The sequence below is a fragment of the Vipera ursinii genome (genome assembly GCF_947247035.1).
Source record: "Vipera ursinii genome assembly, chromosome: 2".
NCBI classification, from domain to species: domain Eukaryota; kingdom Metazoa; phylum Chordata; class Lepidosauria; order Squamata; family Viperidae; genus Vipera; species Vipera ursinii.
In genome coordinates this window covers 81,662,192-81,678,675 of record NC_139513.1, presented here as the reverse complement: position 1 = coordinate 81,678,675, position 16,484 = coordinate 81,662,192, and the positions used below count along the sequence as shown (strand labels likewise).

General features: G+C 43.3%; 1 protein-coding gene across 1 annotated transcript in view; it reads left to right on the top strand.

Moving 5' to 3' along the window:
• Window positions 1-8,764: 8,764 nt before the first annotated feature.
• Window positions 8,765-16,484, top strand: part of NDST1 (N-deacetylase and N-sulfotransferase 1) — a gene marked incomplete at its 5' end in the record, with an annotated part of 46,061 nt that continues 38,341 nt past the window's right edge. Inside the window, 2 exons of the mRNA XM_083356156.1 lie at window positions 8,765-9,271; window positions 13,543-14,025. Of these exons, the coding sequence (XP_083212282.1) occupies window positions 8,765-9,271; window positions 13,543-14,025 (990 nt within the window). The remainder of the gene's footprint in view (window positions 9,272-13,542; window positions 14,026-16,484) is intronic.

Genomic DNA, 16,484 nt, shown 5'->3' with positions numbered 1-16,484 from the left:
CCCACCTACACAGCTCCCTCTCCCTCTCTCCCACTTTCCATGGATAGCTTGTGAGTTACTTGGGTTGAGTTATTTTGTTCTTGACCTTTGAGTCACTAGCTCCTAAAAAGAAATGTGCTAAATTCAAAAGAATGAATCATTTACCCTCTGACCAAGTGGAATAGAAATTCTCCTTCTTCCATCCTCTGTTTTATTTTGTTCCTTTTTTTTCCTAATTGGAAGGAAGGAAGAGCAAGGAGATATTTAGGGTGATTGTAATGGAGAGGACTCATTATTAAAACAAAAGTTATCAAGTGCCTTGTGCTCCCAGTTGCTTAGGTCTCATTGATGATTAAAGAGGCAGAGGTGATATTTCCCTGACAGTCACTCTTGCCTTTCCTTCCATGCATTGCCATTAAATCTGTTGGCTGTCAGTTCTCTGCATGTAGCCATGGGAACTCTGATGTCACTAATGAGAGCTTGTGACTTTTCTTCCGTGCAGGAAAGAAAGGGGACTAGTGAAGGCAGGAGGTGCCTGGACTGTGCAATGTGAATGATTGAAAATGGCAGAGAACAAAAGAAAACCATCTTATGGCTCTCCAAGGTGGAATTCTTGATTAAGTAGTTTTTCTTGCACTCGCCACCTTCCGTGCACTGTACACACATCACAAGTGTGCCTTTTTCCAACCAAAAAAAAAAAAAGGGCTGAGGTGTGTTCTACGGATGAAAAGGGTATAGGAAATGTAATGGTTAAGATCTAGTAAGCACTTGGGGAGATTAAAGGGGCTATTTGGAGCTTTAGCAAAGGAAGTGGCTGAAACTGGCCGTGCTCCTGTCATTCCAAGCGATGGCCTCTGGGAAAATGACTGATTGGCAAAGGAAGAGCTCAGTGTGTAGGGGAACAAAATGCTGTTCTGCTCAGTGGCTGCAAGGAAGCATCTTTCTAGGAAGTCCTCACTTTCTTTTTCTTACCTATTCTTGGTCTGTGTAAAATCTTTTTTTTTCCGTAGAGACATCATTGTGTCTTTGTCTGTGTTGTATATGCCTTCAGGTCAGTGTCGACTTCTGGAGACTGCCTGGGCAAGTCCCTGCAGTTTTCTTAGGTTTCGGAAGTGGCTTGCCATTGTCTGCTTCCTAGGGCTGAGGCAGGGTAACTGGCCCCAACTCATCCAGCTGTCTTTGTGGCCAAAGACAGGACTAGAACTTGTGGTCTTCCAATTTTGTCCTTTATCTGCTGCAACACCTGGAATGACCTTTATCGTATTAGGTGTGCCTATATAATCATTCATTGTATGTGTTATATCTTCTTCTCTATTTGAAAAAGAAAGGTGGTTGCAGAAGAAGCCTATTTCATTACTATATCTATGATTTTTGAATTTTACTCCAAGTAGAGAATGGAATAAACTTAAGAAATCAAAGGTATAGTTGTTGTTGTTGTTAGCTGCAAAGTCGTGTCCGACCCATCGTGACCCCATGGACAATGTTCCCCCAGGCCTTCCTGTCCTCTACCATCTTCTGGAGTCCATTTAAGCTCACGCCTACTGCTTCAGTGACTCCATCCAGCCACCTCATTCTCTGTCGTCCCCTTCTTCTATTGCCCTCAATCTTTCCCAGCATTAGGCTCTTCTCCAGTGAGTCCTTCCTTCTCATTAGGTGGCCAAAGTATTTGAGTTTTAGCTTCAGGTAGAGTAGTTCTAGCTTATAGCTTGTTTGTATATGAATTATTATCTGTAATCTGTACGTAGGGCCATTATCTCCTTACCTCAGGTAGGGACAAAAATAACTGGATTAAACTAGGTGTAATCTCATTTTAGGGATGTGGTGGCTCAGTGGCTCAGTGGGTTAGGATGCTGAGCTTGTCAGTCAGAAGGTCAGCGGTTTGGCGGGTCGAATCCCGAGTGCCGTGTAACAGAGTGAGCACCTGTTACTCATCTCAGCTTCTGCCAACCTAGCAGTTCGAAAGCACGTAAAAATGCAAGTCGAAAAATAGGGACCACTACAGTGGGAAGGTAACAGCGTTCCGTGCGCCTTTGGTGTCTAGTCATGCCGGCCACATGACCACGGAGACGTCCTCGGACAAGCGCTGGCTCTTCGGCTTTGAAACGGAGATGAGCACCGGCCCCCTAGAGTTGGAAACGACTAGCACGCATGTGCAGGGGAATCTTTACCTTTACCTAATCTCATCTCATCTCAGTCAGCTTGCTTTAATAACATTGTTTTAAAAATTATTTTAGGTAATTGGCCTTTGCAGCATGGTATAATAAGCAAATGGAATTAAGTGCTGAAAAACATCAGAATAGTCTAATTCATGTTTGACCATGAATTTGGTAAGGTAACCAAGGGCTAATTGAACTATAGCCTCGGCTATAGCCATTAGAATAGCCTCCACTGAATAGCTGGAGACTCATGCTGGCCTATATTAAGGCCTTTGCTTTCCCTGCTAAGATGTCAAGGTGAGAAAACGGCAGGCCATCAACTGCTGCTCTGCCTCAGTTCAAAGGCTGCTGCTGGTGACCTTGATGTGTCTGTTCCAGCTTTCAGCAAGGCTTAACAGCTCCAGCTTGGAAGATGGGAGAGTTGAAGAACGTGCAAAGTACTTGCAAGTGATGAAAGGAATGCCTTTCACTGCAGATAGAACAAACTGGGACAGGCAGGCCTTGTGAACATTTCCTAAAGCCTGCAAAAGACACAAGCGGATGTGCGTCCGGTGTATGAGAGCAAAACCCATGAGATAGGGTGCAATTTGACTGGAGATCTTGAGGATCATCACCTTATCTAAGGTTTGCTGAATTCTATTTGAGCTCTTCCTATGCTGCATTGATGGTGATGCTGCCTTTTCCATGGTGGGTCTGGCTCATGATTTTTTTTGCTAAATTTCCATCAGAATTGTTGCACAATGTTTTCTTTGCTAGTTTGCGTCAGTACCCTGTTCTATTTTGCAAGTTAAGATTATTTGCATTTGGACCTAAAGCTTTTCCTGCCTGGCAAACTATGTGGAAAAGTCCAAAGAAGCTACCAGGATTTTTGACCTGATGGAAATTTTACTGTTAGGTTACATCTAAAAGAGACAAGCAATATTTTGTTTCAGCTTATTTGTTAGTTAAGTTTGAATATCATTGTTTTTTTAAGAAACTTGGTTTAAAATATTTGCAGGGCTTCCTCCAAATTTTATCCTCACTCTAGTTTTATATTGCAGGTTAGTGGAGTGACAATGACTGACCGACCTCAAGTCATCAGTGAGATTCATAGATCTGAATCTAGATGTATTTATTTAATCAGTTAATATGCCCTTCAACTCACAGATTATTGCTCTAAGAGGTTAATAATAGGTTTGCAAACCAGTGCAATATCAACAAGATTTTAAAAAAAACACATAAAGAAAATGTAACTGTAGCCAGCCTATATTTGTGGAAGTTTCTCCTCCCTACAGATGGACTCATCCACCACCCTGCTCCAGTTCCTGGGGCAAAAAAGAGTTCTTTAAGACTTAAAAAAAGCAAATAGATTCAAGGCCATTTGGATCTAAGCTGTTCCATAGGCTGATGATGCAACAGAGAAGGCGTGCCTTCCGGCTCTGCCAGATGATACTTTCCTACAGAGGGGACCTAGAACATCTTACTCATTTGGATCTCTTAGGGTAGGCAAACTCAATTGGAGATTGGCAGTGCTGCAACTAATCCAGCCCTGTACCATAAAGGTGTAACCAGCATCGTGAATTGTTCCCAGAAGCCTCCTGGAAAACAGCAACAACACATAACCCTTCTTGTGTATTCTCCTCCTCAGAGCAACTGATCACAAATTTGAAACCTAAGTCTATCAACCAAGTGTTCTGTTACCAAAGTAACAAGTCAATCTCCCACAAAAGGAGCTGTGTAAGGAGCTGTGTAAGTACAAGGACACTGCAGCAGCCCAGAGCACCAGAAAAAGGAAACAGACTGCCTACACAAAATGGAATACCCACACTTCATGCCTGACCATTCAATTACTGCAACAAAACCAACACAAGCTATGAAAAGGATAACACTGCCACACATCAAAAACAACTTGGAAACAACCAGTAGACCAGGGGTAGGCAATCTTGGCTCTTTTATGACTCATGGACTTCAACTCCCAGAATTCCTGAGTCAGCTATGCTGACTCAGGAATTCTGGGAGTTGAAGTCCATGAGTCATAAAAGAGCCAAGGTTGCCTACCCCTGCAGTAGACCATTACAATTATAGTGTCAAAGTAGCACAGAAACTAAGGTGCTCCAAAACATCGTAAGTAAACGAAAAGACTTAGTTGTCTAAGAAGAACAAACAGGAATGATCTACAACATATAGTGTAAAGACTGTAAGAACCACTATGCTAGTTTTTAGAGCCAGTTCGGTCTAGTGCAGGGCTAGGCAACCTTGGCTCTTTTATGACTCGTGGACTTCAACTCCCAGAATTCCTGAGCCAGCCAAGCTGAAGAGTTGAAGTCCACGAGTCATAAAAGAGCCAAGGTTGCCTACCCCTGGTCTAGTGGTTAAGATACCAGGCTTATAACTGGAAACCAGTTGTAGTCTTGCCTTAGCATAAAAGCCAGCTGGGTGATTTTGGACCAGTCACTTACTCTCAGTCCAACCTATTTCACAGGATGGTTTTGGGGAAATGGAAAGAGTATTAGGTATGCAGGATTCAATTTGAGTCGGTCATTGGGACCAAAGGTTTATTCTTCCAAGCTTTCGGGGTTGTGTTGGAGCCCATCCTCAGGGAACTTCTCTCTCTCCAGAATATTTGCACATATTCTGGAGAGAGAGAGATGTTCCCTGAGGATGGGCTCCAGCACAAGTCCAAAAGCTTGGAAGAATAAATCTTTGGTCCCAGTGACTGACTCCGATTGGATCCTGCAACATTATCCCGGGACTTGTATGTTTGCCTTCATTCATGAGTTTTAGGTACATCTTGCGTTATTTATAAAATAAAGCGAACATCAAAGCAGGGATTGATGCCAAGTAATTAAGCAGGAAGCAGCACCCTAAACAAGGAACTATATAAGTAGACCTTGATTTACAACTGTTCATTTAGCAACAGTTTGAAGTTAATGACAGTGCCAAGAAAACTGACTTATAACTGGTTCTCAAACTTAACGATTGTTGTAGTGGCCCTGCCAATCACATGATCAAAATTCAGGCATTTGGCAACTGTTAACGAATTTACAATGGTTTGGGGGATTATGTGATCGTCATTTGTGATCTTCCCAGGTGGTTTCCAATAAGCAAACTAAATTTGCTTAATGACAGTGGCAAAATTAACAAAATCGGGTGTGACTCACTTAACAATTGGATTTCTTAGCAGTAGAAGTTCTGATCCCAACTGTGGTTGTAAGCTGAGGACTATGTGTATCAAGGAGAAAACCACACCTACTTTAAAACTGGCAGGGCAAGCTACTGTAGCAAACCCCTCCCTCACACTGATAATGATGCCTAGTTGGGTAATGAAATGTCTGCAAGCAAACAACCAAGCTGAGAGAGCACCGAGGTCTCCACAGTTCCTGAGCTACATACTGTACGTTCCCTGCTATTGAAGAAATGGATTTGTACATAGGCTCTTCTGTTATTCGTCCCAGCTTCTGCCAACCTAGCAGTTCGAAAGCGCGTAAAAATGCAAGTAGAAAAATAGGGACCACCACGGTGGGAAGGTAACAGCGTTCCGTGCGCCGTTGGCGTCTAGTCATGCCGGCCACATGACCACGGAGACGTCCTCGGACAAGCGCTGGCTCTTCGGCTTTGAAACGGAGATGAGCACCGGCCCCTAGAGTCGGAAACGACTAGCACGCATGTGCGGGGGAACCTTTTCTTCTGTTTATGATTGCCATCTACTTTTTAAGTAGGAGATAAGGAGTTGGATTGATGGAATTAAGGATGTTCTCCCTTTCTTATGATACTCAGTGTTTTTCACCTTTTAATTTTTTTTCAAAGGTATATCGCATCAGATACGTGGCAGGCTATTTCTGTTGGCCAGCCAGATTAAAATGTTCTACTAGTAGCACTCATGTATCAGGGATATAAATGTTCTTAACATGCCTAACTGATCTGTCTGATTGTCCCGGCTGTGTGGAGGAAAAACTGTTGTCCCAGCGTACTAGACAAGCACTTTAGATTCAGAGTAGTATCTTCCTGTGGACTGATGGAGAATCTACCCTAGGGAGCTTTAGCTTGTGGGAAAACGATAATTGTGATTCATTCTTTGTGCTTTAAAAAAGTCTGAGTAATGTCTATTTAAGATTTAGTGAAGAGTAGAATACAAGAGTGAACACTTCACAACCACATTTTGGAAATTTTGCCAGATGTCTCAACTTGCAATTGTGAATGGGGGTGGGGTGGGGGTGAAGGGGGCTTTGTCTTCAACCTTAATAATTAAGTGTCACTAAAAAAAATTCAGTAAGGAGAAAATATTGTGGCTATTAAACTTCAACCTTAATGGATAAACTAAACATAATGGTTTAATATACAGTATTTCCGTTTAGTGAGCCGTAGTTTGGAAATAAAAACACTCTGCAGCTGCAGGGATCGATCTTTTTTCAGATCAAAGCAGATATGAAGAAAATGAAATGTATCTTTTCTTTTCCCACCTACCCCCAAGCACTATTTGCCTTGTAAGGAAATTCATAATCTATAACAGTGGGGATTTTCTTCCTGATGCTAATATTAAATGCAGTTTTTTCCAGCAAAAGAGCAGAGGCACAGAAGAATATGTTTCATGTCATATACCTGCTGTGCTCTGGATTATTATCAGTCTCAAGCCAAAGATAGATTTAACTTTATGTCTCATTTAGTCCTAAATGGAAATTTGGCATGGATGTTCAAAGATCAGCTTTTACCGAGTAGATTACTGTGTGGAATTGTGATCTAACATGCTCCACACATTAGGAAGACATCTGCTAGCTGGTACTATTACTTTGTCCATTCTTTGCATCCCTGGAAGCAGGAATGCCAAAAGTTACATCTGTGGGGAAAGTGATTAAAGAAAATTTGAAGGTGCACGTATATGATAATTGATCTAGCTGTGAATTGATTGGCATTATGGTATGCAAGTCAGAACTGTCACCTGGGTGGGCTAAAAGAGCAGGGCAGTAGGGACCATATACGGTATATGTGAACTGCTGCGCTTCTCTATACGAGGTAGTTGTTTCCTCACTCTTCTTGTCTTTATTTGGCAGTTGAGTTAATTTGCTCCTGGCTCATCTTGGGGTCCTTGGAAATATCACTTCCCATATATTCTTTTAAGCTGTAAGATTACTTGTTGACTGAGAAACTAGGAAACTTACTACACTGAACTGCAGTGAGAGAATAAAGAAACTGGGTTTGCCTCTCAAAACTGGGATGGGTAAAATATACATTTTCTGTTTACCTCTCTATGCTTTCCTGAGGCCGTCTTGGGTCAGTGTGTACTTTGAAGGTGTTCTGAGCTACGGGTAAAAGAAATCAGAAGCTGTGTCCCAAACATTGCATTGAATAATGTTCTCTTCTTTGGAAAAGTAGCCTTGGAACGGCTCTTTCAGTGGCTGCCTATAGGAGAACATTTGTAATTGTTTCATGTTTTTGTTCCATGAGTTAAAGCTGGGCTGAGGGCCCCCTCTGGCCTTTCCAAGCATACAAAGCAATGGCAGCATTTCTTACAGTCCTCCATACTGCCAAAGTATTAAAGGCTTCTTGTGGTGTGTTGGCAAGTGATTGACACTAAGCTGAAGCAGGTGCAGAGAGTGTGGCGGCTACCTCAAAGCTACGTGGGAGTGAGCAGCAAGACTGGGGAAACAAACCATGGGTCCTCTGTAAGACTGTTGCATGTATGGTTCTCTGAAGGGCAGCTGGCTTTTTTAAAATTGATGCACCGAGATTGAATTGAGGCTGGGGAGGAGGGTTACTGCCATCTGAAACATTTATAGTTTCTCTATAAGCTAGTTGAACTTGGTTGAAGTTAGTCTATTATTCTCTTTCTGCCTTCTGCAGATTAAGGGCTCAGAAAGATCCAGTTTGCATATATATATATATATATATCATTTTATCTTCCTTAGTTATTTCTCTGACTCCTTCCTTGTGCTATTTATGTGGGCTTAAATAGCCTGGGAAACTTTTTTTTTTAAGATGAAAGAATGCGAAATGTTGAATGCTCTGGAAAGAAAAACGGGCATCCCTAATCGTCCACCCACTGTCATATTCTGCTCTGCCAAAGAATTGGCTTAACCAGTCCAGCTTTTATTATGCAATAGTGGCAAAAAGTTCACTGCATGGTGCATGATAAGGAATAAAAATAAATAAAAAGGAAAGAGCAGTTATCTATGGGTACGGTGAATTTTCTCCCACTCCAACTGCAAGAGAAGCCAAGTAGATGTGAAGGGCCCATAAATTCTCTGTTTGAAAACAAATGTCTTAAGAGGCACAGCTTCTGAAGTGGGAGACGAGGCTCTGCTAACAATTTCCCCCCTTTGCTTCTGTTTGCAGACCCAAGGAATCACCATGTGGTCCTACTTCCTGAGAGCAGTTCCTGAAGGCCAAGGCTGTCAGATTTCCATCCTAACAAAACAGTGACAATGAGAAACTGCTGGTGTTTTTATCTGGGAAAGGAACTTTGAATGGATTTGCCATGGTGACATGAAAAAGGACCAGGATGGATAATGGACTGTCACAGGGGCAATTCCATAGGTTTATGGCCTCTTTGTGAAACTATCTCCAGTCTTTCCTGAGCTGAGACCTGGAGGGAGGGAGGGGGGAAGGGTGGGTGGGGTGGGGAAGGAACCTGAAAACTCTTTTCCAAAGCAAGGATGACTTTAGTAAGGATCCGGAGGAGCTTCCGGCAGGTGTCTCCTCAAGTGGTGCTCTTCTTACTCTTTGCCTTTTGCCTGCTCAGTGTTTTTGTCTCAGCATATTATTTATATGGATGGAAGAGGGGACTGGAACCCTCTGGGGACATCCCCAGCCCAGACTGTGATGAACCGAAGATTGCTCCTTCACGCCTGCTACCGATAAAACCCATCAAAGTGGTAGATTCTTCACGGACTGATCCCTTGGTCCTTGTGTTTGTGGAAAGCCTTTACTCTCAACTGGGACAGGAGATTGTGGCCATCTTGGAATCTAGTCGTTTCAAATATCTGACAGAGATCGCTCCGGGGAAGGGAGACATGCCTACGTTGACTGACAAGGACAGGGGGCGCTTCGCACTTATCATCTATGAGAACATCCTGAAGTACGTGAACCTGGATGCCTGGAATCGTGAACTCTTGGACAAGTACTGTGTAGAGTACGGTGTAGGAATCATTGGCTTTTTCAAGGTATTTCGAAGTTGAGAAAGTGTTTACTAAAACAATGAGAAGAGAAGAAGTAATATACTGGAGATAAGATTTGAGCAACAGTGAAAAGCAAAATGCAATGTTAGCCTATTCCAGGGGTCAGCAACCTGAACAATAAAAGAGCCACTCGGAACCGGTTCCATCACACACACAAAAAAGTGGCAGCTGCAAAAAGTGTGCGCGCCTGCGTGTACGCACGCACATGCGCAGAACAAGGCAAAACGTGCACGGACGAAGGCAGCAATTCTCCAAATGGGGCGGCAGAAGTTTGGAGAGCTGCTTCTGCCACCCCGTTTGGAGAGCTGCTGCCTTGTCAAACACGGATGAAAGCAGAAGCTCTCCAAACGGGGTGGCGGTGGTTTGGAGAGCTGCGCGGAAGGCAGCAGCTCTCCAAACCTCCACCTCCCCGTTTGGAGAGCTGCTGTGTTCGTGTTTGAAAGAAACACGGATGAACGCAGCAGCTCTCCAAATGTGGAGGCGGAGGTTTGGAGAGCTGCACAGCTCTCCAAACCTCTGCCTCCCTGTTTGGAGAGCTGCTGCGTTAGTCCGCGTTTGAAAGAAACATGAATGCAGCAGCTCTCCAAACAGGGAGGCGCTGCGTTCACGTTTGAAAGAAACACGGACGAACGTGTTCGTGTTTCTTTCAAACGTGGACGAATGCAGCGCCTCCCCGTTTGGAGAGCTGCTGCGTTCGTCAAACATGGACAAAGGCAGCAGCTCTGCAAATGGGGCGGTGTAGGTTTGGCGAGCTGTGCGCGCAGATCTCCAAACCACCACCTCCCGTTTGGAGAGCTGCTGCCTTCGTCAAACATGGACGGAAGCAGCAGCTCTGCAAACGGGGCAGTGTAGTTTTGGAGAGCCTCGTGTGCAGCTCTCCAAACTGCTGCCTTCGTCCCACTTTTTTTCCGGAACGGCAGAGGAGGACTGGGAGCCGCAGGAGACGGCTTAAAGAGCCACATGCGGCTCCGGAGTCGCAGGTTGCCGACCCGTGTCCTATTCCTATTCCTATTCATATTGCGAACTATGAAATTTCAGGTTGCAGTTCTCTTTCCCGATTTCTTGTGAGAGATGATTCTTTGTTAATATTCCCCAAGGTCTATTTGTGCTTCTCTGCAAAAAGACAGTGAACTGAGTAGCTAAGCATCCTTTATTTTTGACATGCAGTGTTGTTTGATGTCTGTACATCTCAGAGACAGAAATACTTCATTCCTGAGATTTTAAGGCCAGAGGCATGCAACATGATATTGTATATCTTAAACAGATATTTAACTGTGTCTACAAAATGTCCTGAAATTAGTTTACTTCACATTTTATCCATAAAATTAGATGGTAATACAAAGCTAGTGTGAGAAAGCCTTCTCCTAGCAGATGTCTCCATAGTTACTGTCCTGAATCGTTTATCTTCTTCGCGTGGTTATGATTGCTGGGAAGAGTGGGAATCTGAGACTCTTAAGAGGACACCCAAATAGCTCACTGGCTTGACTAGGGAAGTCACCCCCAGGCAGAGTTAAAGATGGAGAATTTCCAGAACCATGGACCCTAAAAACCCAGACCCATTCAGTTTTGCCTAGTTTAGAATGAAGTCTGTCCTCCTCTATTCAGACCCTCACTATCTCCAGGTACTGGGAAAGGAGCATCCCTTGATTAGCCTAGGCAGAGATGTTCGGCTGAGTACCATCAGCCTACAGATGATCTTCCCCAGCTGCTTCATGTGAATGTTAAATGCAGCCCTGAGGTGCCCCAAAGCAGAGGCCTGTAGTGGCTCAACATTTCCCAACACCAACTAGAATCGGCCATGGAGAAAAGAAGCAACCGCCATAACTCTGTGAGCTCCATTCCTAGAAGGATATCATGATCAGTGTTATGAAAGATCACTGAAAGATTAAGGAAGTACAAGATAAATGTAGCACCCCTATCCTGGGCCCACCAAAGGTTATTGTCAAGCGTATCCAATGCCATTTCAGCACTGGCTTGGACTGGATCCTGACCAGATAATCTGTTTTTTTTTCTTTCTAAAGCCACTGGAGCTGTAAGCCAATTATCTTCTCAGTAACCTTCCCCCCATTATTCCAACTAGTTTTGTGGTCTAAGATGGAACTAGAACTCAAAATTTCCCAGTTTTTAGTCTACTTCTTAATCAGTACTACACTTGATTTGACCTAAACTAAGATCATAATAAAGGTTTTGATCAGTATGCCAACCTGGTTGTCTGGAAGGTGTTTAGGTCAACCCTGGTTGAGTAATATACTGCTCAAAAAAATAAAGGGAACACAAGATAAGACATCCTACTATTAAATACAGTACATTGTGTTGTTTAAGTGTTCCCTTTATTTTTTTGAGCAGTATATAAGCAAAATCTCTCTCTCTCTCTCTCTCCCTCTCTCTCTCTCTCTCTCTCTCTCTCTCTCTCTCTCTCTCTCTCTCTCTCTCTCTCTCTCTCCTTCTCCCTCTCCCTGAAAACATGTTTTAATTCTGTAAGACTTCCATTGAGAGCCATCCATATCTGTCCCCTGAAAAGCTATTTTGGGGAGTTTGAATTAAGAGTAAGAGAGGACATTAATGGACAAGGAGCGTACTTTGACTCTCTCCTTAGGACAAGTCTCTTAAGTCCCTTATTTGATTATGTACTGATATATTTTTCCCCCTCTTGCAACACTTTGGATCAAGGGCAGTGCCATTATTTATTTTGCATTAGCTTAATGGCAGAGACATGCAGCCAGATGCTATGAGCAGCTCTGGACTCTATGAGGAATTAAATGACCCATCATAAATTTAAATCCTGACATTTTATAATTCTCAGAGTGCATGAGCACTGGATTCTTGCTGTCTGCAGCAAATCTTGAAACAAGTAACCTATTCATTTCTTATTAGGTTCCTTGTGTCTGCTCAGAGAAAAATGCCATCTGGAGTTTGAATGCTAGACAGCAGATCCGCCACCCCCAGGTTTATTGTTTTGTCATATTCAGCGTCACATGGAAGCGCCTTCAGGATTTCTGTTCTCTGTGCTCTCCTTCCCTTCAATCTGCTGATATTTAAATTAGAGATAAGTAACGACTGTAGTTTTCATTCTTCCCCTTTTATAATGGGCAGCTCAGAGAAGTTTTTTTTTTAATATGGTGACACTAGTAAAATAATTAATTTATACAGTTAATTAGCCCAACCCACTGCAAAGGGTTGTTGTGAGAAAGGAGGCAGCAATATTCTCTATGCTTGCCACCTTGAGTTATATATAATCTGGATTCTTCTTCTAAAAAAAGATTCATGTTAAAACTGGTAATAAACTGCTCCATATTCCATTGCAAACTGGATCTTCCAGTTGCTGACATGCATATACCAATGACAGTTTTTTATGATTTGACTGAAGATGGTAAATGTGTTGACTGTTTTAGGAATGTAATTTATAGCTTAATCAAGACCGAAGTGCTTCTAAAAGGAGGCTCTGGGTGGGGTCATCAGTTCTGGCAATATGGTGGGGGCGATGGTAGCAAAGTCCACATTCTGGATAGATATGATCATTGGTTTGAAAGAGGGGTAAAAGTGGCCATTTATGTCAACAGAGGGGGAGGGATAAGACACCATCTCTCTCCCACCTACAACGTAGCCTTTGCAGCCGTTCCAAGAAGCTTCCACCTCCATTTGCACTCTTGATACCCTAAGGGCACAAATAAACCCCCAAGTGACCTCAAGAACTCTCAGGGAGCCTGCTGACAACCAGATGACTACAAAGAAATATGATCCTTCCACCCCCATCCGATCAGAACTAATTCTTCCATTGACCCCACATCCTGTTAGAACCAATGAAGCTTCTCGGATGAGAAGCGAAGCATATGCTTCTTCCTCAGGGGAGGAAAAACCCAGTCCAGTTGGCCTTTTGAAAAAGCACCTTTGGGACAACTATGACTTGGATGACTGAGAATAGCCACAGACATAAAAGTTACAATAGTAAGGTCACCACCCATGCCTGTAATAACTTTCCCTACCAGTTTAAATTGAAAACAAGAATTTAACTCTGGCTTCCGGATGCTGCATGAAAGCTTTTGAATGGGGAAGCTATTGAATTACACATCTCTGCTCAAAGTGTTAAGCATCCTTTGGCTGGAGGCGCATTGTGCTTTCTGAAGAGTCCATTGAGCAAATAAAGATGTTGTCTCCTTGATGGTAGGCTGAAACTCTCTTTGCTTGTCATTGTTTTTACTGTTGCCTGACAACTTCCTGTCTGAAGTTGTCATTCAGTTCATGTGATCTCTCTACAGGCGAACGAGAACAGCTTACTGAGTGCTCAGCTGAAAGGTTTCCCCCTTTTTCTCCACTCCAACCTTGCACTGAAGGACTGCAGCATCAATCCCAAATCACCACTGCTGTACATCACGCGGCCCAGCGAGGTAGAGAAGGGACTTCTTCCAGGGGAGGACTGGACAGTCTTCCAGTCAAACCATTCCACATATGAGCCAGTCCTCCTTGCTAAAACCAAGTCAGCTGAATCCATCCCACACATGAGCATTGATGCCGCACTCCATACCACCGTCGTTCAAGACTTGGGACTCCATGATGGCATCCAGAGAGTCCTTTTTGGCAACAACCTCAACTTTTGGCTACACAAACTGGTCTTTGTGGACGCTGTTTCATTCCTGACTGGCAAGAGGCTTTCACTTCCCCTTGACCGTTACATCTTGGTAGACATTGATGATATCTTTGTTGGGAAGGAAGGCACACGAATGAAGGTGGATGATGTCAAGGTAATTGTTTTTAAACCAGCATATTGCTCTTTGTTTTAGGGTTGTGGGTTGATGTGGGGCCTGTTGACCCTTGAGTTCATTTCATTGGATGAAAAGTTTAAATGGGTTTCATTAATGCTCAGTTCAGTGACCTAGATCCCAGAATGCTTGTTTCTTGTTCTATCTGCTAGCATATAGTTTGGATTACAGGTGCCTAAATTGATCTAGCTATAGATGGATGCACATGCACTAACACAAAACACTTTGCATAAAACAGGAAGGTTCTGTATGTGAGATACTAGACAATTTTTGACATCAAAATGCAATTTTCTCTTGAAGGGAATTTGTTTTGAGGAGATTAAGAAAAATAGTATTTTATAAGCAACTGACCAGTAAAGCTCTGATCTTGGTCAGATGTTAATCACCAAAGGGAGGAGGGAAGGGGGAGACGGGGGAACCTTTGAGCTGTATAGCAGACATTGCTAGTTAGAGCAAGATGTTTTTAAAAAGTTTTATTTCGTGTCATTTGCTACTTTTAGAAAAGCAGCAAGGAAAAACATAAATCATACAATCTGCCCAGAGTTACCCTGTGGTAAGATGGGCAGATAATAAATTTGATAAATAAATACAATAAATTGCCTTTTAAATTACTAGCCATTATTTTTCATATTTTAACAAAAGATTTTAACATATCTCAGGGGTCCCCACTACCAGGCCGCAGTCTGTTTCAAACTGGGCTGCGTGAGCAGCAGGCAAGCAGGTGTGCACAAAGCTCCGCTCACATAAGGAGCAAGGGCTTAACTGGAGGGTGCACGTGCTCGGGTGTGAGGCTCTGTTTGTGTGAGTGGACAGCGCTTGCGCGTGAAGCTCCATTTGTGAGAATGGAGCTTCATGTGGGAGCACTTCCCTCTCGCACAAGTGGAGCTTCATGCACGAGCACAAGCACCTGCTCACACACAAAGCTCCATTTGCACAAGTGGAGCATGCACATGCCAATTGCTCGTGCCAATGGAGCTGTGTGCACATGCGTCCGCCTGCCACTAGCATGCTCTCCTTGCCTGGCCGGGCTGCCAAAGTGGAAAGGTTGGGGACTGCTGCTCTAGATCAGACATGTCAAACTCGCAATGTCACGTGATGTCATGCGACGTATCGGAACTTTTTCCCCATTGCCGGCAGTGGGGTGGTGCAGTTTCCTTGTGATGCATCCATCCCGCAGGCCGGCATTTTGACACCCCTGCTCTAGATAGTCATTTAAGTTTAATAAATGTGTATCCGTCAAAAATTGAAATAACAAGTGTTCCCTAACTAAAGACTCAGTTTGGGAAGATCTAAATGTGCTGAATGAATATTTAACAATTTTTCCTTATACATCTCTACTCCTAAATAGAATTTATCTAATGGATATCCAACGTGGATATGGTTCATAAAAGATATCTCAAGTAAATTTAAATACCTGTTCATATCAGAAAGGTCTGAAGATTGCTTTATTAATAGTGATCTCTGAACTTCGATATTGCAGAATACATCTGTAGTTTACAATATAGCTGTCCTGTAAAACAGGGGTCCCCAACCCCCGGTCCATGGACTGGTACCGGTCCACGACATGCCAGCAACTGGGCCGTACGAACAAGCAAAGCCCCATCTGCGGGATGCAGGCAGCACACAAAACCACACACCCTCCGGTCTGCAGAAAAACCTTTCTCCGCGTAACCGGCCCCTGGTGCCCAAAAGGTTGGGGACCTCTGCTCTAAAAGTAAATTTCTAGTATGCATGTGAATTAATGAAATGCATATATTAATACATGTTAATGAAAAGAAATATCTGAACTAGCATACATTCTGGTTTCACTTTATATGGTAGCATGGAGCTTGATGTTGCCTAGCTTTTATTTTTTAACTTCTTGTTGTTGTTGTTAGTTGCGAAGTCGTGTCCGACCCATTGCGACCTTATGGACAATGTTCCTCCAGGCTTTCCTGTCCTCTGCCATCTTCTGGATTCCATTTAAGCTCACGCCTACTGCTTCAGTAACTCCATCCAGCCACCTCATTCTCTGTCATCCCCTTCTTCTATTGCCCTCAATCTTTCCCAACATTAGACTCTTCTCCAGTGAGTCCTTCCTCCTCATTAGGTGGCCAAAGTATTTGAGTTTTAGCTTCAGGATCTGGCCTTCTAAAGAGCAGTCAGGGTTGATCTCCTCTAGGACTGACCGGTTTGATCGCCTTGCAGTCCAAGGGACTCACAGGAGTCTTCTCCAGCACCAACTTTAACTTCTAGGGCAGTATAAAATATTTTTCAATACATAAGAATCTCCTTCCTCTCACAGCAGGAACTGTAGACTGGACTACTACAATACCTCGTATGACATTCAGTCAGGTATTGCAACTCTAATGTTAATGTTAGCAACAACAGTTCAAGAAGAAGACAAGGATGCTGTTTGCACGTTTCGTTCTTAAATATGTTGTTGAATGTTTTTGAAAGTC